The 21885-nt window shown below is 36.5% G+C and overlaps 1 protein-coding gene across 1 annotated transcript; it reads right to left on the bottom strand.

Moving 5' to 3' along the window:
- Positions 1–5383: 5383 nt before the first annotated feature.
- Positions 5384–21831, bottom strand: adcyap1r1a (adenylate cyclase activating polypeptide 1a (pituitary) receptor type I; the record flags this gene model as incomplete). The annotated part of the gene is made up of 14 exons (XM_079243085.1): positions 5384–5587; positions 6324–6365; positions 7046–7175; positions 9481–9564; positions 10155–10246; positions 10649–10718; positions 10980–11040; positions 11148–11301; positions 12484–12616; positions 13605–13702; positions 13789–13889; positions 13970–14080; positions 17563–17656; positions 21790–21831. The coding sequence occupies 14 exons, from the start codon at positions 21829–21831 to the stop codon at positions 5384–5386; spliced, it is 1416 nt and encodes a 471-aa protein (XP_079099211.1).
- Positions 21832–21885: the final 54 nt, after the last annotated feature.

Genomic DNA, 21885 nt, shown 5'->3' with positions numbered 1-21885 from the left:
TAACAATTCCTAATTGAAAATTTTAAATCAGGGGTGTCCAGGTCCAATCCTCAAGGTCCACAATCCTGCAAGTTTTCAATGTATCCCTGCTCGTAAACACTTGACTCTAATCAATGAGTCATTTTGAAGAAGAGTTATAAGCTGTTGTCTATTTAATTTAAAGCAGGTGTGCTGAAGCAAGAATACATAAAAAACGTACAGGGCAGCAGCCCTTGAGGACTGATTTTAGACATCCCTCCTCTAAATGTTGGGAAGGGTCCTCTCAAGTCAGCAGGCTACAATAAAATCCCCTTAATCAACAGGAAAAGTTTTATTTTCAGGATGGAAAACTTGAATGAATTTCAGTCACTGCAACTTACCACAGATTTATTCAGCAAAATGCACAACTAGGAACATGGATGTTGGACATCAGAACGTTTACACATGAAACACCGTCACATTTAAACATAAGTTAGATGAAATTTTTTTACATTTTTTTTCCATATAGTGACCATTATTACATTCACATGCATACAGAATACACTCTCTCTGATTCTCAAACACACACCCTGAAAACTGGCACTTAAACAAATGTACAAAAACACTGTCACAAACAGGCCTTAGCCAAGAGATCCACCTGTATGCCAAAAATATACACTATATGTGATAAGGAAAAGACATCAATTGTACACCTGGGCAAATTGATAGCAGGCAACATTTAAGAGCAGCTAAGTAACAATAATTGCACATTCAGAAATTCATTGGCAACCAGTAGAACTCACACTCACTGACTGGACCAAACTGGCTCAACAGCCACAGCTGCTAAAGAAACGTAGTCTTAACACAGAGATACAGAAAACATCACAGAAAACACATCTTCAACAAGAGCTTTGACAGCTTGGCAATACTGTCATTTATTTTATTTATTATTTTTCTTTTTTGTTTTTGCTGAGAATCAGGTGACAGTGTTATAAATGGGGAAAATGGGAACCCCGGTTTTTTTTTTGTTTTTTTTCTTTAACTCTACTGGTTAAAGTAAAAAAGAAAACTAGATAACATTAACTCATTGGAAACAAAAAGGAAGTATTACTATCAGAGGCAGGAAATTGATATGTTGCTTTTATTAAAACTTGCAGATAATGGTGGATTCAGAGGGATCATAGTGTTTGTAAGTGGAATTGGTTTTGTGAAACAGTGAGCTTCTCTTGCAACATGGTCATTTTGACTCCATTTGATGGCATTTAGTTAAATGTAAGAGAATGTATTTATAATAGCAACATTGCATATCCTTATTTAAATAAACAATTAAAAAAAAATCCTCCGAAATTAAAACTACATGCACCTTATATTGATGGCAGTGTAATGTCCGGGTGCCGATACCATGCCAGTAAGGGTTCAAAGTAACTTTTGGCTCACATAAGTAACTTGCTCTATTGATGGCATTACTGAGTGCATCCTTGCCTCTGTACTTTAATTCATACTGAAAAATACCACTAAAGAGCACATCAGTTTTCTTAAGCCATAAAAGAAATGGAGACTAAATGTTACCAATGCAGCATGTTAATATATGATGGAAGGGAAGATCACAGCAAAAAAAAAAAAAAAAGTGACTGTTGTGGTATCAGATGTTAAACCCTCACATGAACAATGTCACCACCTCTACTGGTTGTTTTCACATTGCATTTTATGTACATTTAGCTCTGATTTCACATCCACAACCAGTGCTCCAAATAAGAGATGGAGGAGACAGACATTGTGAAAAGTCATGAGTAGAAACTGTGAGAGAAACAAAGTTAGGGGATTGACAGAGACCTGGTAGCTAATAAAGATTAGTTTGAGAAATTATATAATGTTAGCTCGATTTTTTAAATGACACATTGTAGTTGAATATGTTTTGTTTTTTGGCAAAGCAAAGTTAACCACATTCACCCTCAGCTGCAGTCACAGCATAGTGCTCTTTTCTTATGACAATCATGTTGAGGCATCAGAAGAGAGTAACCTCATGGCTGGAGTAAAACATCAACATCATTGCTGCAAATCACTGATAGATTACTCAGGAAAGGTGCCATCAAAGTTTGAAAACTGTGGAGATGGTGGTGGGCTAAAGATGTGTGATGTTCATCTGATAGACCCATGTTAGAATTAAGCAAGAGACATTTTCTTTTATTGGTCTTTGCTTTAGGTTTCCATGCCGCAGTTCCAGGTTTTGCAATTGTGTCGTTTCTTTTTAGTTCTTATCTTTTCCCTTTTCTATCCTTTTGGCAAGAAAATGGGCAAGTTAAAGCACTAAAACTACTTGGTTAAATGAAAAAAAAAACAAAAAACAACAGTACCATTATGTGGATAAAAAAAATGCCTTTCAAAACCCTCTAAAAAGTCTAAATCAAACAATGAATCAAGCAATGTCACTTGACTGAGAAGCTGTGAGATGACAGGTACCAGCGGTTTACAGTAAACATGGCATGTCACAGTATATCCTGGTGCATGGATTTCACTTTTAGGTTCTCATAGCCAGAATTCTCTTTTGTTAAAGTGTTTAGTTCAAACCTCACTCAGCTTTCAAATCCCCCCCATCAGAAGGATAACTTCCTTAACTTTAAAAACTTTGACATTTTTGTTGTGAAATTAGGAAAGAAGCTACAAGACAAAGTCAGATTTTTTTTCCTGCCTTTTTTTTTTTTTTTTTTTACATTAAGCCTTGTCTAAAATGTAAACATAAGGCTTGTGACAAACACACCAAGAAAAAAAGAGAAAAAAGAAAAAAACAACAAATGAAACAACGGTTTGGTAATGAAAGTGTGCATTTAAATGTCGGGGTACAGGTTCCTACAGACAGTTAATTACAAACTGAAACTATTTGAAAAAAAATTTGAAAAAAAAAATTTGCCCACATAAACTATTAATCTTTGCTTCCACCTTGTGGCAGACAAATGCACAGCACAAACATGGTCATGTCTGGAGTTATCAACTCTTCTTTTTACAGACAGTAACAGCTTTGAGACATGGTCGTTTCCATCTGAGCCCATTTTGACTCAGAGTGACGGCTGGTGATAGAAACACGTAAGCAGCAGCAGAGTGGTTTTTATCACAACATCATACATGCTTTGAGTTTTATCTGTCACTGTTGTCAAATGTACACAGTCATTCTCACGGACGCCATTTCCCCGACAATTTTTTTTGCCTATTACTACTTCACACTATTATCCAAAAGCTGATGCCATTTTACATTCATTATTACATTGAACAACTGTGGAATTTGAGAATCTTTCTCCAGCTTTTATAACAACTCACATTTTTGTATTCTTTTATATTTAGAGCATATTTGTTTGTTTTTTTTGACCAACATCTCAACTGTCATCTCTTAGGACACCTCATTAATAATACTTTGATCAAATCAGCATCATAAAGATAACAGAAGCAGACATCAATCAAATAGTTATTTTACACAGACATAAAGCTTGTATGGTGTACATGTTTCCATTTTAAATGGCAAAATTTATGGCAAATAAATATACATCCTTATCTGTTCAAAAGTATCAGAAGTAGTAGTTTAAAAAATAGCACATTCTTACAACCCCCATGGGCGATGGAACAAAAATAAATATCTGAAGTAAGTATGACAATAAACTCTTCCTGTATACATCTTTTCCACATTTAATATCAATTACTTTTTCCACCTGGGTAATTATTATTTGTCGGCTTGTTTCTGCACAAACACAAAAGAAAAATAAGCAACACACAATAAGAGATTGTCAAAAGCTGATAAATTAAAGCCTTTTGTTTTGACTTTTAAAACATTTAAAGTTTTTGTTTTTAAGCCATTTTCGCAATAAATGGTTAATAACTGCAGCTTATTGAAAACAAAAAAGCTTAATTAACATGTTAAATTTGTAGCATTGTACATGATCTATTAAAATACAAAAAAAAAAGACCAATGGGAATCTTGTAAGTTATTTAAATAAGAAAAAAAAAAGCTGAATTTTGCTATGAAGTTTTGTAGCACACAAGCAGAAAAGATAATCTAGTCATCCACAAAAAACACATTGCACTTCTTTGCAGAAAATGTTTCTCACTATACTATGAAATGACCTGCTCGCTGTACAGTGAATAAAGTTTATAGCTGTTTGTGACTGACTAGGCACTTTGGAAAATGAATTGATAAAATGATGAACAATATTATGAGAGGAGCTGTTTAATATGGCACAACAAGCTTAAGCTCAATACGTTGGCAGTTTGAGTGTCATCATCTACACTATAATACTGTGCGAAAGACTCTATGGCACATGGACAAAAGTATCCAGTGAATTGCTCTCATTGTTTGCCTTCACAGTGGGAAAAAGATTTCTGATAAGTTTATGAACATGAGAACCAGCAAAAGGAAACCAGTATAAATCAACCCAGTTTTGTTCTCTTTTGTGTTGTGACATTTTCTTGTATTTTACAAGAACTTTGTAAGCATGTCCAAATGTAACGTTGCGAGTCCCTCGTGATTGTGACTCCCACGTTGGGAAATGTTGCTTTACAGGCCTTTTTCCTTTTGATTTTCTTTTCTTTTTTTTTTTTTTTAGGCATCATGTTTTATTTCTAAATCCTTACAAAGATGTGGTCCAGAATAGAGACAGCAGGATCCACTGGGTCCCCAGGAAAAATCATGAAGTCTACAGATTTGGGCTCCAGTTCTTTTCGTTTGAAAAGGTCATTACAATACTGTGTTATGTTAAACAGATAACTTGTGATCTAGACACTGAAAGTAACTATTTACAAGTTCAGTTGCTCTCTCTCTCTTTTTTCTAAGATATACATTTTTTTTCTTGACATACTCTGTACTTACGGCTGGTTGTAGAAAAGACAAAGCATTTAAACAAAGAGCTTTTGTACAAGCAAGGCGAAAATTTGTTTGACAATTACCTTCGGGCTGTAATGAGATCCAGTCAGGCAATCTGTATTGGCACTTTGAAGCACATTTACTCGACACCAACAGCCAAATCTGACCCCGACTATTAATACTGAACTACCAACTTATTTCCAGTTGATTTCCATTTCCTTTTGGCACCAGCACTACATGAGTCCTATCAATAAATATAACAATATAAAGAGTTACATCTTCTTTCTTTTGCAGTGAGAATAGAATGAATAGCATTGCAATTAGATTTGTCTAAACTGATAAGGTGCATCAATAATCAATGTTTACAGCCTAAAGTGTGCACTGCAGCACCAAAATATTCAAATAATCAAGTAATGCTGTGTAACTAAATAAAGCTAGCTGGCACCTCCAGTAAATGCTATTCATTTTCTACAGGAGAAAAGTACAAAACAAAAGAGGTGAGGGGCCACTTTGGTCTGCTCTGGTTGGTCTAACGTAAGTGGAACGGCACCTTGAATTTGACTTCGGACAATCAGACGCTCAGGTCGGGAGGCTGATATTGGCATTCTCTGCCAGTGGGCTGGACATGCGTATCTGGGAGCTGCTCTTACTGAGGATCGACAGCTGAGTCCCGCCATTCACACCACTGCTGGCCAAAGAAGGGTGCCGCTGCTGCTTCAGGTCGACAGCAAAGTAGCGGTTCACCGTCCAGCTGCGCCATTTTCTCTTGATCTCCGACTGGACCTTCAGAGGAAAAGAAAAAAAAAAAAAAAAAAAGGTCAAATTTGTAATTATTTTTCAAGCTGTGTACACTCCTACTGCTATAAATTCTTTGTGAAAATAATCTAGATTAGAGATCATTATTTAGATCAACAGTGTTTTGTTGCCCACAATTTTCTATGTGCCTATTACATTATCTGTTTCTTATAAACACACATGTACCCCCTGACCCTTGTGCAGTATGTGCACCATTTACAGAAGCTTCATATGAACATATCATCTGCCTTTTCATCCAGAAACTAATAACTATGATATAATGGCAAATGACAAATAAATTACATTTAGTTAAGTCTTTTTATAGTCTTGTTGACAGCTTACGGCAAACTCTATTCACACACAAATATACAGTATGTACACTATACTGTGTTTTTGCCTCAACACTCAGACTGCTGAATGTGTCAAATGCAATGTGGCATTTAATATTGTGCCCAAGGATATTCTGACATGCATACTGGGAAAATCAGGGAAAAACAACTGCACTTCCCCTTGAGCTTCAGTCACCCCACGATGTAATATAAATTATAAATGCAGAGGTGATGCTAAATAATTACTAAACACTAAATAAAACATTAAATAAAAAGGAAAAATAACGTGACATAATTTGGTAATAAGCTGTGCAAATAAGGTCTATCATGAAACCTGCAAACGACGGTGAGTTTTAAACCATCACAATGTAAAACAACAAGATGGAAGATCTTACCTCTCCATTGAGGAAACAGTAGAGGACAGCAACCACAAAGCCCTGAAGAGAAGCATGGAGATAACAAATCAGCTTAGGAATGAAATGTTCTTTCATCTGAGAGAAACAGAAACTTCAGTACTCTGGAGAGAAGCGTACGTCATCTCACTGTGAGGAAGGAAATGCAAAGTAGCTCTCACTTGCAGTTTTAGGAATGTATTCATCATTGTGCAACAGAAAATACGACATTCTTTCAACAAGAGGACACTTAATACTGCTGCAATTTCAGAGCAAAGTCAGTGTGTGATATTTATGATTCATTTAACCGAATCAAATAAAGTTCCATGAATGTCTTTATTAGTTCATTTGTTTTATTATTGATAAACTATATTTAAAAAAGAAAATCCACTTGCCATTTACTGTAATTAGATAATTGTCTGTACATATCATTTGGTTATGAAAGAGTCAGGATTATGATGATGATCAGTTTAGCTCTTTTGTTCTCCATTTGCTGTAAACTGAATTGACTAACTAGCTATGAGACAAACTTGACACTAACTCAACATATTTTCTGTGGATAACTATTGCTCTACAGTGACTGCAGACGGTGAGAGACGCTGACTTTTGAATGTTGTCAGCACTGTCCAAAAGTATTCAGATGATTTATCATCCCATTACTTTCTTCTACTCTTCCTTTGGTATTTCACTTATAATCAGAAGATGCTGGAGGTGTGAGAGTGTACCTGGAAGGATCCAAGGCCCAGTTCAAAGACCAGTCTTTCCCTCTGGCTGACATCCTCGGGGGAGAAGGCGAACACAGTGTAGTGAATACCAAACAAGGGGATGAGCAGTAGGGTGGAGCGTGCCAGACGACTGAAAACCCACACACACACACACACACACACACACACACACATCTTAATTTGATCAGGATGTAGATGATATACAAGTCAAAGTCATTTCAATGTGAACATACTGCTGCTGGTCAGCCTCATATGATGCAACAGTTGCACTGCTGATGCAATGACGCACAGCGACGCGCCACATGTCAGAGCCATGACTTAAAATGACAAATGCGTCTTTTTTCACTTAATCCTCATCTATAATGAGCTTTGAAAAAGACACTTACACGGTTTGACTCTGTTTCTTTAGTGTGTGGGTGAAAGGATAACACAGATAAAATTTGGTTTTTCTAATTGTCAACAAATCCCATGAAAAGAGCAAAAATCATCAAGAAACTAATCGTATTAGATGTTAAAGAACTTCAATGTCTTCTTTTCAATAATAATCAGCTAAACATGCTGTCCAGAGAAATGTGCACCATCTTTTATGGGGGCACTGGAGTTTATTTAAAATCAATCACCCATCTACCGTCATACTGCAGTAAATTCTAAATATAGTCCCCAATAAATGCCCCTCGTAGGCTTGTTTAAATGAAGTCAAATCAGTCAAATTAGTCATTCTCTTTGCCATCTTTATGAGAAAAAAATGTGCTCGGCACTGAGTGCAACAGGAACGACCTACTTGTTGACAATAAGAAACACGAAGATTAACATAAATATACTGTATGTTCGATCCATCATGAGGTTTATTTGACTATTGTTAGATTGTTTAATATAATTTATAAAAATATTGGCCCATAATGCAAGGTTGGTAGGCAACACAACTTTTGTCATCTATACATGTTTTCTTCTTTTTACTGCTGTCATAAAGAGAAACATTAAGATCTTTCTCTGTGGTATATATCATGCATCCAGAAATAGATGTGACAGATGGCAATACAAAAAAACCCCAAAACAGACCCAAAAAAAACAAAACAAAACACACACACATTACAAAAACCTTCAGAAATGAAAAACACAATTGTGCAAAACAGTTGTTAACAGTGTAGTCCAGTTGCTGCCAGGAGCACTTATCTGAATAATTTCACACTGATAATTTGTTGTTTGTTCTTGCTGAGAGTTAGAAGAGAAGACCACCCATCTGGTTTAATATGGCTTTACTCTATTGCGAGGGACCTGCGGGCTGCAAGCGAGAGGAGGAGCATGAGGTAACGTGAAGCTGTTTAAATTATACTGACGTCAAATTGAGATGTTAGTCACAAGCCGTTGAGTTACAACTGGGATTTCACTGTTAACTCTCCTATCCTTTCATTTAGCCAACAATATAATTGCAAATCAGAATTTTGATCATTCATTTACACAATTTATTAAGGTTAGGGGTTCAAAGTGTAATTGAACGTGCTTTACAAAAGGCTTAGATTTACTTTTGTTTATTTAAAAGCTGTCATGTCCAGATGAAAAGATAATAAAAGGAGAAAAATAAATAAATAAGAGAGAATATGAACATTGCTGGTAGAAATTGAATTGCCTGACTAAATGCAAGATCTGCTCATTAACAAGCTGGTAATCTGCTGCAAAGCCTGACCTTTGTTTGTGGGTTAATTTATTCATGTTCATTAAACACAAAACTCCCAAATTAATCAAACAACATGCTTATATATCAAGTATATATAAAGTAATGTGTAGTGGCTTAAATAAATCAGTGTGCTGATAACAGCTGTCTGACATTGGCGTTATAAGCCTCTGTCCTTTTTTTTTTTACACTCAAACTCAATAAAAATGATTATGCTTTCCCAAGTGGACAGTTATGTTTAAAACGCGGTTACAAGGATCGATATAAACATTGCAGGTAGAAATACTAACCTAAACTTGGGATTGATAGTTTCTACATATAGGACTGACACAGAATAACCAGGATTACATCATGGTATCTAAACAAAGTGATGATGGCAGCTTCACATTATTTACTGAAGTGGTTTCCTTCTAAATCTGAGCAAGAAAGTTGTTATTGGATCATTTTTTTTTTTTTTTTTTTTTTTTTTTTTTGTTTAATTAGGATGTAATCGGCTGCACTTCATATTTAAATGTAAACAAAGTCAAAGTTCAAATCTTCAAAGACATTCAAGTGTTCAATAAATGATCATTTAATTTAAGGATAAATCCTTAAAAGATGTAAGAGCCCCTGTTGTAAAACACAAATAGACACATACACACATGCGATTCATACAAGACAGCCACACACACACACACACACACACACACACACACACACACACACACACACACACACCCACACACACACACACACACACACACACACACACACACACACTTACAGTGTGATGGTGGATAACTCTGACATCCTGCACGAATGCTGAACAGCCTGTGTGGGCTCACTGAAGCATTTCTGAGCACAGCTGCTACACAGCACAAAGACAACACACAATACAACAAAGACAATGTCTTTAGGGACACGGACACTCAGTCTTGCACGCGCACACATCTTTTACACTCTGTCACGCACGCATAGACCGAAGCAGCAAATGAGAAGGACATTATCTGCAGAGCCTCAAAAGGGACTGTCCTTAGGGAGTGCACCAGCAGTGATGTCTGGCTAAACTATATCTCCACACTGGGGTCAGACTTCCTGTCAACAGGTATCAAACATTAGCCTAAAGGAAACGAATAAGCAGACACATCAAGCACATCAAGATTTATGCACTTTTATTGAAACTTGAAAAAGTCCACTAAGCCTCTGATAGGCAAATTGCGCATCTGTTGCTATGGTGACAATTTGTGTAAATTCCAAATAGAAAACTGTATGTTATTCATGGTGGTGATACGTTATACTTTGCAACAGACTGACTTACTGAGGACCATTTTTGGACATTAACATAAGATTATAATTAGGTTTGGGTTATTCACTGGGCTTTTTGACAAGAAACGATGTAAGCCACACTTTTGTAAACACATTTAAGTGGTCGTATTGAGCTTACTGGTTGTAACTTACAGATAAATGCTTGATTCGTTCCCTCCGATATCAGGAGACTGCAGCTTCTGCACCAGGATGATGATTATTCCAATGAAGAGAATGAAATTGATCTGACAAAATGAGAAAAAGACACAAATAGTGTATGATCAATCTCCATGACTTTCTGACTAGTAAGCATTGGTTGCCTGCAAGCTGCGTTTAGCCTGATTTGCTTGGTTTCTTCTCCTTCCAGAAAGTGGGAGGGAGCTAATCCAAGCCTGAAACCTTGAAAGATGACTCACCCAGTCCCATAAATGCTGTTGTGGCTGCTTTGGTAATGTTTTTTTTTTTTTTAAAGTATTTGATTTAGACTATTTTTCCCTACAGTATATCTGTATTAATCTCTATTACCGCTTTTTTCTTTCTTTCATTTCATTAATAGGAATATGGTCTCAAATATAGCATTTAAACTCTTGAAAAAAGATAGATGCACATTTAAGCCAGAAACCCAGCAAACAGAAAAGCCACCATACCATTATTGAGGCAACAACCGGTCCTTTAATAACCCACCAGAGGGCAGTGTTCTCATTTGTATCCCAGCATCTGAAGGAGAACAAGAACCCTGTTTTTAAGTAATTATTCAGTCTGACATTTCATCGACATAAGATTGAAAATAGGTACTGTCTTTTGTGTAGTAAAAAAGAAATGTCACATGGCAGCATGAGGTTGACAGGATATAGGCACCTAACATATGAGAGGTTGAAGTGCAATAAAGTAGAAAATAAAATACTCTGATAAACTACAAGCCCAAGACTGCATGTCATCTTTTAAAAGCTCAAGTTGCAATGAAATATTGTTACTCACCCGGTGTCGTTAAAATGGAGCCTGAGAACTGCCCACACGGTCACACAAATGGTGGGAGTTCCTGTGGACAAATAAAACAAGGATGAAAAAGAACAAAATAAATATTCAGTTCATATTCAGAACGATACATTTCTTATGATAATCAGTGACGAAGAGCTACGTACTTACCCCACCCTACAAAGGTGTACCAGTAGAAGTAGCGTCTCTCAGGAAAGAAGGTTTCCACCAAGAGGGTAAAAAGATATAGACCCTCAATAAAAAGCCAGAAGTAGTTGGACATGACACAGTAATGGAAGAAAATCATCACTGCTTTACAAGCCACCTGCACAATGAAACAAAAAGGGGGAAGGCATTAATGTAGCAGGGAGCAAAGGTCAGCTCTTTTCTGGGATTTCTAATGTTTTGTGTGTGTGTGTATTTTTTTTTATTTTTTTTTATTATGGTTACAATGAAAAACAGGCAAATCCACATAAATGTGCTAAAAATATTCAGAAAATAACAGTAAACTGTAGTTGTGGTTATAGAGTTAAAATAATGCCCACATATTTTGCACGATCACCCTAAAAATGCAAGATATGCTAATGAGTGAATTATCAAACCACTGGGAGAAATGACTGACCTAAATGCCAGGGGAAGTATAATCTAATGATATAACATTAATGACTACTGGCCATTGAGTGGGGTCAACAAATTACAGCACTGATTTGATTTACTGTGACACAACAAAGATAATCATCGCCTATTTCTATGGCAACAGAGGTAAAGCAGTGTATTTAAAAAATGTAAATAAAATACAAGGGCGAAGAAACCATTGATATGTTAATGGTCCGCTAGTAGAAGGTTTCCAGTGGTCTCACTGAAGCCATTAGCGTAACTAATTGTACCTAATAATCACGCCTGCTTAACAACAGAGAGGAGTGTGTTGTTACCAGACAAAGGCTAAGAACTTGCTCCATATTTGTAATCAAGGAGTATTAGTCTTCTAATACCATGTTTACTTTGTGTAAAATTTGCATGTAATTGAAGTTTCTTCACAGTGAAAGACTAGAGAAGTATTTTCGGCTCTCAGTGCTCAAGCTTTTCTCACATCTCAAGCAGAGCAGCACTGATCATGAAAAAGAAAAAAAAAAAACATGCATACTCTGCATGCATGTTTTCCTTATGGAAAACAAGAGGCTGCACTCCAATAAAATCTCATACAACTCTCTGGAAAAACTAACAATCCACAGCTAGGATTCTTCAGACTTCCTCTACTCATTTCTGTGTGCAATTATGTTGTCTGAATAAAGATCATTCAGATTAATAACAGCAATAATAAAACAACCATTTGTGCAATTATGTGATTTTGACTGATATTAATTGAATAATTAGTCAAGTGTACAGAAAAGGTATTTTTCAACTATAACCAAATGCCATTGTCATTGTCTCTTCCAATAATAAAAGCTTCACATAGATTGTGTATTGTGGTTTTAAAAGCCCAAACGTTATGCTTGTAGTTACTGACTGTGTGTTCAAAGCAGTGGTCGCTTTCTTCCTGAGCGTACAGCACACCGTCCTTGATGAAGACTGAAATGGCTCTCAGGATGAAAGAAACAAAAAGATTCATGTGAATGAAGTTCCTGGTGCAGTGGAGCTTCCTAGAAAGAAGAGAAAGCACACAATATATACAGTATCACAAGGTTTAACCGAATCAGACAACAGTTAGAGGATTTTTGCTTTGTTTTTAATAAAGAAACAGGCTGTCATTTTTGTATTTGGATGAAGAACGTGTAGCCAGAGTTGTAGCTATCAATCACTCTTCTATTATTTATAGTTGATTTATCCACAAACAAATATATATAGAAAATAAAAGTAAAATGTGCTCTCAGCTCAAAATGGTAAATGTATACATTTCTTTTGTGTAAATACTTATTCAGAATGAGGAAATACTAAGTTCAGACAATAAGTATTTACCAATTTTCTCTCTCTATTAATTCATGTCACCATGTTCAATGATTTTTAAAAACAACCAGCAAACATTCACACAGCTTTGCAACAAAATTTCCTTTGAATTTTTTATTTAATTTTGAGTTGGGGTGTCCAATGTCTGACCTTGAGGGCTGCTGTGATGCAGGCTTCTGCTGTATCCCTGCTCCAACACACCTCACTTACATTAAATGGATCTAACAGCAAATAAAGTTCTATTCAATGACTGATTAATTTGAGTTGTTTGACTGGGAATTTCATGGAAAACCATTCAAAGATTAAAGCTGGACACCTCTGATTTTGAGTATGAAATGGATACAAGGGAGTGTATTAACCTAGATTAAATGTCTTTCAGGTTAAATTTTTGGATTTTTTTTTTTTTTTTTTTTTACAGTACTTTATATGGCGTGTACATGTGGATTTCATGTGTATATTAGTCTGTGTATGCATGTGCGCATGTGCATGGGCTGGGGTACAGGGAGGTGGAGGCAAGTTATATCTTTTTTACTTCTATGAGAGCAGTTTTACTGGTGCTTTGAATTTTGTTGTGTGCTATGGAATAACAAATGAAGGAGTCTAGGACTAAATTTTCAGTTGGCTTAACTGTGAGAGCCAGCATCAATTCACCATTTTTTAGTATAAAAAACTGTGAAGACTTACCTGAATCTGCAGAGAATCACCATAGCTGTGGTCAGAGACACCAATGATGTGCTGTACCCGACTGTGTACAGGGCTTTGACTGATGCATAGTATGGGTCCTGATATTGGAGACAAAAAAATGAGTATATGCATCTGTAACATATAAGATGTTTGACTGTGTAGATGGGGTAAAACAAGACCGTACAGGTTTGGTGGTGTTGTCATAAGGCAGGCAGATGTCCATGTAATGAGGAAAAGGCTCAGACCAGCCGTATTCAGTACAGTTCCGGCTGACCTTCCCAATTTCTGGAAAAAAACAAAAAAAGACTAAACAAAACACAACTGGATTAAGATATACTTTTGAAAATGATACAACATAAACTCACCATCCTCAGGGGTCATGAAGTCATGGAAAAGCTCCGGACAGTTGACTACCACAACCTCGCCCACGTTGGCTGCCTGCCAGCAGGTCAGGTTGTCCCACATCCAGGGACATGCTGTTGGAAAACATATGTAAAGGAAAAAAAAATATATATGTAAAGCATGTGGTGAAATTAGGCAATATCAGAGGCCAACAGTATGTTATTCTTACTGTTGTACTGCTGAAAGGCATCATGCTGGCAGTAATTAAAACAAAACTGAACTCAATGTCATTAGAAAGCAATAGAGTTACATTTTTACAGTTATTGAGCATTTGCATGATTTAATTAATGTATTCACATGGAAACTGCTTTCAAATCTTCCTGGCTTTCATCTAAACCCATCACTTTTTTAAAAATCTTTTTTAACCTTTAATTCTAAGATAGCATTCAAACTTGATCATAGGAATAAAAGTGGCACGAATGGCCGACACAAACATAATACTACTTTTTCTTACTCTGAGTGTGATTTTGCAAGAAAATATTTACTGGATCTACTTGATCAGTCTTGAGGGAAATATTTGACTGAAGAAGAGAGAATCTTGCTACTGGTATACGTTTTATTTTATTTGTAATGCCACTAGCTGGTATACAGCAGGTGAGGTCATTTTCATTTTCTGGCACAACTATAAAAAGTATGCAGACAGATTGGTTTGGAAAATACAACTATAGTTAATTTATTAAGGAGGACAGAAACATAAACTTAAAGTAGGTGTTTGTTTCAAGATAAAACACAAACATTCTCCACCCAGTTATTGGAATTGTCTTTGAATCTGCCACATCTACAGTCCTGCACTGCCAACAGGACCTAATAATTGCATTGTGCAGCTGAATGCTGCATTGTCTGAGATGCTGATGCCTTTGTAGGAAAAAACAAACCAAAAAGAAGAACCACGTCACACTCAGTAAGGACAACATCTTATAGTAAATCATTCAGTTGAGGAAAAAAATGAGGTTTCTCTATATTTTTATTCTGAAGCGAATTGATTGCAATTAAAATAGATGCATGGAAACAATTTTTAGATAAACTAATATTGTAATTTCTATATCCTCATGTGTAATAAATATTTCTTTTGGCAATCTTTTTTTTTTTTTCAATATTTGTCAGAAATATTTTTACCTAGGAGAGGTTCATCTGACAGCTTCATTACTTTATCTCTGCAGGTTTTGAACAGGCAAGATAATCGCCACATAACCCTTTCATGCTGCTGCTGATATTTAAAGATTCTTGGTACTTATTAGTGTTCGTATTATAATTTTTTTGTTAGTTTGATCTTGTTAATTTAACAGAACTGTATTTTGGCTCCCACATCTCTGACCTCTGTCGGCCTGTATGTCTTTTATCCTCAGCGTCTCTTTACCGACATGTTCAGCTGTCACCATCTCTTCAGCTTTACCACAATATTTGTGCCTGAGAAGTTTTATGTTAAAAAAAAAAGCATGAACTGTATGCTTTTCATTTTTTCATTTTTTTTTTTTTACAGTAGATTTAAATACGTGTGCCACTGTGAATGTGTTCCTGTGCATACATGTGTTTGCAGATCTTGCTCTACTCTCTTCAGCTCTCTAATCTGTTTTGGTTCTGTCTGCTGAGCCGGACACGAAGCCAATTACATTTTAAAGGGCAAATCAGAGCCAAATGAGCTGCACTGAGCCACGGAGGTAACCAGCTTAATAAAACACTCTGTCTGCATCATTGGCCATCTTACACAAGATCCCACAGTATGCTGAATCTTCATCAGACTGCAAAGACTCCCTATACACATTATACATACTTGAGCATAAAGAATAAAGACAGCGATTTACACGATGGAGATATTTTTTCTTTAATTTGATGGTGGGACTGATTTTGAATTTTTGTACTCTGATTTATTGAGTGTAGCTGAAGCACAATACCGATCACATAAGTTATTTTGTATGAGCTAAAAATAATTTATTTCCCATTTCTGTTAAAGGTCAGACACTGAGCTGAAAAGCCATCAGGCTTCTAAAAATATCCAGGTCAATATCCCATCGATAAATTATCCATTTTATGGGTGATCCAACCAGGACAAGCAATAAAAGTGGAAGTTAGAGAAATCTGTTGCGTCAGTCTAAAAACAGGCTCAGATTAATAAACTTCATCTTCAAATTTAAGCCACTAGAGACAATATGTTGATGTGACAAGCACAAATGTTACTTATTTCAGTCTGATACCTTCTTGAATATATTTGTAGAATTTGTTTGGAAAAGATGATGTAGTTCAGATATAATGAGCATTTCTTGCTGGTTGCTGTCCTGCAAAGATTTGCTTTGAAATTATTAAAATCAACTGGTTGATGAGGAGAAGCCCAGACAGCAAAGCCTCATGTAACACTTTCAAAGAGCTGCCAGTCGCGTGTGAACCTCTGCCAGAGGACTTTTATTGAAAACAAAAACAAATAAATCCTGTAAATATGATTTTAGAATTGGATTTTCATGCTCATATATTTTCTGGGGCTTATTGTTTTGTTTTTTTTCCCTCATGCTGCGTTTCTTTGTTCCTTCTTTTTTTTTTTTTTTTTTTTCGCCAAGCCTGGAAGTCAGATTTCTGCACATGAGGCGGTTTTATTTCCTCACTGATTTGCTGTCAGCAAAAAAGCAGAATGGCTTCTTTAAAGTGGACAGGAGGAGACAGGGATCAGTTGAAGGTTACGTGACACTGAAGCGTGAAAATAGACGGTCAAAAATGAGAAGAAACTGTTCATGTCATAAAGAAACATGCAAATAGTGCATAAGTTTCTTTATAATGACAAATCACCTCAGGGCAACATAAGTTCACCGATTACACTTAAATTATATAAAAACTTGCTGAGGTGTTGCATCCAACTTCCTTCAGAAAATGGAAAGAGTTTAAGGATGATTGTTTTTAACTTCAGTATGAAAAATGAGCTCAACTCACAGGTCTTTTTCTTTTACACCTAGTTATCTCATGCTCGAAATATTTTTTTCTTCCTTTTTTTTTTTCCCTTTAAGGTTCTGGTGGCTGTCAGCACAACTATGAGTCACAGTGCAGTTTGGGAGTTGCAGTCTGTTGGGCAAATTTTGGGCAGCGGGAGAGCTGCAGCAGATGCTAATGAAAACCACGATCCGTGGCCAAGAAAATAATTGCTTCCAGGAATCACATAACAAGATTCCTGTGTTTGAAAAAAAAAAAAAAAAGAAAAAAGGAAATGACATTGGAAAAATGTAAAAGCAGCTCAGTGTGACATTACAAGCAAACATCATAAGGAGACAGCATCCTGAAAAATCCTGAAAAAAAGGCATTTGGGGTGATGTGTTTCCAATATTTATAAAGATTTATCTTCAATCCTAACACGTCCTTCTTTGACCTTTGCAAAAATGAAAAATCCTAAATCACCGAGTGAAAAAACAAGCCTGTCTTCTATTAATTCTCAGACAATGATGCATGACATTCATCAGCAGCGCTATGTCTTCCTTAGATGGAATCAATTTAATCACAGCAGCGTGAAAAGTTGGGACTTCATGTCAGATTGTGCACACAGAAGGATATAAACATGCATGTCTGCGTCCTCACTTACCGAATTCATCGCCATCAGGGTTGTGCATTGCCATCATCTCCATGCATTTCTCATGTTCACGCTTTATTATGCAGTGCTCAGACTCAGAGGCCACCTAGAAAGCAAGCAGGACACACCAATACACTTCATTGTCGAGAATAGCTTTTTAAAACCTGTAAAAGCTGTTGAGGTACAGCTGTGAAAGCTGAAATCACCCTGGTGATGAGATCATGGCCGTTTCTGTATTTGTATTTTACTTAGTTTTTTTTTCCCATCACTTTAAAGTAATGATGAAAAAAAAATTGAAGTCAGGAATTTACGAGAACTCCTCAGAGTTTAAGAGAAAAGACGCAAAGCTCAAGGAGTTTTTGTTTCTTGCAGCGTTTTTTTTTTATTGCCTCTGTCTTCTCCTCTATTAGGTCACACACTTTTTCCAGAATACTTGGATAAAGAATGAAACAGACATTTGGATGCTTTTGGGCATTTTTGCTAAGCCTGCAATTGGACCATTGGACCATAAGCATACAATAATTTATTGGTAAAGAAATCTTCTGAACTAGCAAAGATGATAACAACTGCTCTACAAACTTGTATGCAAAACTTCCCTTTTACTGCTGCTAACCTAGACATATGGGTCCCAACAGTGCTTCTACAGGTCGCTTGCACATTATGCTAATCTGTACAGCTGATTTCTTAAAATCCCTTGCAAAAGTTATGAAACCATTTTAAATTCAACAAATTATTAATTTACATAACATTCAGACTGGTGGTGTGTAACATGTGTAAACACTGCTGCCCTGGGGGAGACAGAGTCATGGGAGCCATTTGTACCAACAGCCTCTTCCATCAACATCAAACATTCATACACAATCATATCTAGTGTTTCCACTAATAGTTATTTTCCACCTCTGTCTTTTAAGTTTTTAAGGCTTATTTGCTTCAGTTTTCCTTTTTTTGATGCTTTATTTTCTTCTTGGGTTGAATCTTATGTTTCCCCATTTCAGCTTTTCCATTTTATTTGTACTTGTCCCGATTTCAAACACAGCTAATATGGAACAACCACTTTTTTTTTTTTTTGCCACACTGCAATGTATCACTTTCGAGAAGGAGTCTTACTTTTGTCATCCTACTTTTACTGAGCTGGATGAACAAGCAAATGAACATCCCATCTAAAACAGTGATTCTATTTTATCATTCACCCTTTTCACCATGCATGTTTCAACATATAGCTGTTTCAATAATCAAAAAGTTAACTTGGCACGTTAAACTCTGGATGATTACACTCTTCACTCTGAATGTGTTGCATGCTGCAACAGTCATTGTGATATTCTGTGGGTTTATTGACTTAAAGCTACTTTTGTTCGGTTCTTTTATTTGTGTTTGCTTTTGGTACTTTGGTTTTAGTTGCATACATGTTTTTTCAGCTTGTTTGTCTCTTCTTGGTGCTCTTGGTAGGATGCCATTTATCATGTTTCTATGCAGGTGTAGCAGTCAGTTGTGGATTGGATTGGAGGGCCATTGCTTTGTGTATTTTTATCTGTTCGTTCTTATCACCTTTCTCCTCATTATTTCTGTTCACTGTCTATTCTTTTTTCTGTCCCCTCCAGTCAGGTCCAGCACCATACCTATAAACTCTCCCATTTTGGCCAGGAAAGTCCTGTTTTTACCAGTCTTTCCCCCACACCTTTATCACATTTTTATTTTCTGGGAAGTCTCCTGGATTATGATACAGGGAGAAAATAAACCAACATGAGGAGATGAACCCCCCGCCTCTGAGAAGAATAAACACGGGGCAACCATATAACTCCCATTGACCCTAATTGGGTCATCCAACCTGCAGTTTGAGAGATTTTATCAAATCCTCCTTAAAAATGCATCCCAACTTACTTAAAGATGCATCAAAATACAGAAATGAAACAAGAGAAACTAAAACAAAGGAAAGCAGGATTAACTACGCCGTCATCACGTTGCACTGAGAATTTACCCTTTAGTAGTGGAGTCACTGTTTATCATCTTTTTTGTTGATGGTCCCTCTCACTCTCTTAAGGCCGATCTCAATTTCATACTCAGCTTTATTGCAACCTGTCCTTTGCTTTCACAGTGTAATGATTGGTGCAATATATCCCAGCCCTCTGAGCCATGGCTGACTCATCATTCCCTCCCTGCCCTCCGATATGAATTCACCTCAGGCTTTGCTGTCCAGTTAAGTGCATCAACCCACTGTGAAGAACTAGTCCTAGTCAGGTGAGTACAATCTCAGTATACTTATGTCAGGCATCATCATCAGCAGACGATACTTATCAAACAAATCAATTCAGCCCTTCTTTATTTATGATGAAAAACATAACATCGTCTCACTTTTTCATTTTATCCGAGGTTATAGTTCTTAATAAAAGCAGCTCTGGCATTGTTTGAAAGGAAGAGGTTGTAATATTCATAGCATGCATCAATGTTGCTAAGCAGCAGGTAAGTACCCAGCGGCCAGTGCATGCTGAAGGCAAATCTTCCCACATGAGAAATAATTGGATGCAGATGAATAATATCTGTTTGGCATGAATGCAGACAGCCCTGTCAGATTATAGACGGAATCTGTTCTTTGTTCATTCATTTACATAGTAGTCTGGACACAGACTTTGCTAATTAATGATCAGGGTATTAATTTGAGTTACCTTTTTCTTTCTATTTAGAGATTTTGGAAGTGATCTCACAAAAAAATAAAATATCCAGCTGTTTTGAAATTAAAGTGATAAAGAAAAATGCTTGAATGATATGTGAAATATTCGTCTCTATAACCAGTAAATGCATTGTTTGCTAACTTTCCCATAAATGCTTAGTATCCTGACTTTCTTTCATGTAAAGCTGATTTGGCTGCAACTTTACAGTGTGCTGTAGGAAATGTAAGTTAACATTATCTTAGTCAGCTAAGATAATGTAAACAAGCAGCTAGCTCTCGACAGAAACAAAGATCTGGCTCCTAACACAATATATAAAGCAAAACTAAGTAAATGCCTTAACAAAAAACTAAGTAACTGCTTTTCATAGAGAAGCCTATCTGCATAAGCAGTAGAGTGACTGGCTGGAGGGGACAAATCTTGGTTGTAGCACTACAGTATGTTGGGTTTAGGGATTTTCTAATCACAAAAACAATCCAAAATACATGAAAATGTTCTTGATTTTAATCTAAAAATACTTTAAGTGCAAATGAAGTGGCCACGTTCACCTACGTTATTCCATGTTAATAGTACATTGTCTTTGCCCTTTTCAAATACAATTTTACCTCATTTCTAAGACCTTTTTATTTTACTTGGACCAAGATTTCCAGAAAACAGGTGCAACATTTTAACACTGACAATTTCAAAAGCGCAAGCCAAAAACAGGCACCATGACAACACTGCTTGATCGACTAAAAATATTTATTATGCGTGCTTACTTTTCTCTTCTCCAAATCACTCTTTTGAAATAGATGTCTGTCCAGACAACCCCTCCATTCAGAAGCTGCAGAACACAGTTTCCCTGCCTAAGGCTATTTTCTAGGACCAGATAACTCAGTAGCTCTCACAGCAGTGTGCTGACCAGATAATAAAATTCCCATTTGACGTTGCAGACCACTGGTCCACAATACAGACCCATCTAACAGACGACAAGTACATCATAACATATATATCTGCCAAATCAGCCACTAAAGGTCAGCCACTGCATTGTGCAAATCAGTCACCTAAAAGGACACCTCACATATGTTCGGTGGCCTTGACTCAAAGGTTGTTAATGTGGCTGTCAAGCTGCCTTATCTAATTTTTACTTTACATAAAAGAGTAAGATACCCAGCATACTGATGACGGGTTGAATCAGTGCACTGAATATGATTCCTACCTATTTGAACAACTCTTTCATTCTGCCTTTCATTTAACTGAGATTACAAATAACTGTAAATCACAGATAAATAAGCAGCCCTCCAGTCAGCCGGGCCATCTGTTATTGATCTAAGAGGAAGCAGTTGCCTAAATGTCGAACTGATCCTGGACCTGGAATGTATGCTGATGTGCCCGTACAACATGTGGTGAATTCCATCTTTCCACAAACTCATCTGTAAAAGTGTTAAAATAAACCAATGCTGGTTCTGAGAAGAATGTAGAATGGTGATTTAGATGTAAGAATATGCAAAGAATAACATTCCTATTTACCTAAACACCTCACATGCATAGGTGCCTAGGCAAACGGCACACAAATACATGCACACACACATCTTACCAAGGGCAGGAGAAAGATTGCCGTCAGCAGGTAGCCTGTCATTGTGTCCTGTGAAGCACTTGCATCCAAAAGGCTCCACAATATCTACACGTGAGT

Source organism: Telmatherina bonti, assembly GCF_933228915.1.
Source record: "Telmatherina bonti genome assembly, chromosome: 7".
Lineage (NCBI taxonomy): Eukaryota > Metazoa > Chordata > Actinopteri > Atheriniformes > Telmatherinidae > Telmatherina > Telmatherina bonti.
The sequence above is the reverse complement of the archived record's forward strand: the minus strand, read 5'-3'. Positions and strand labels throughout refer to the sequence as shown.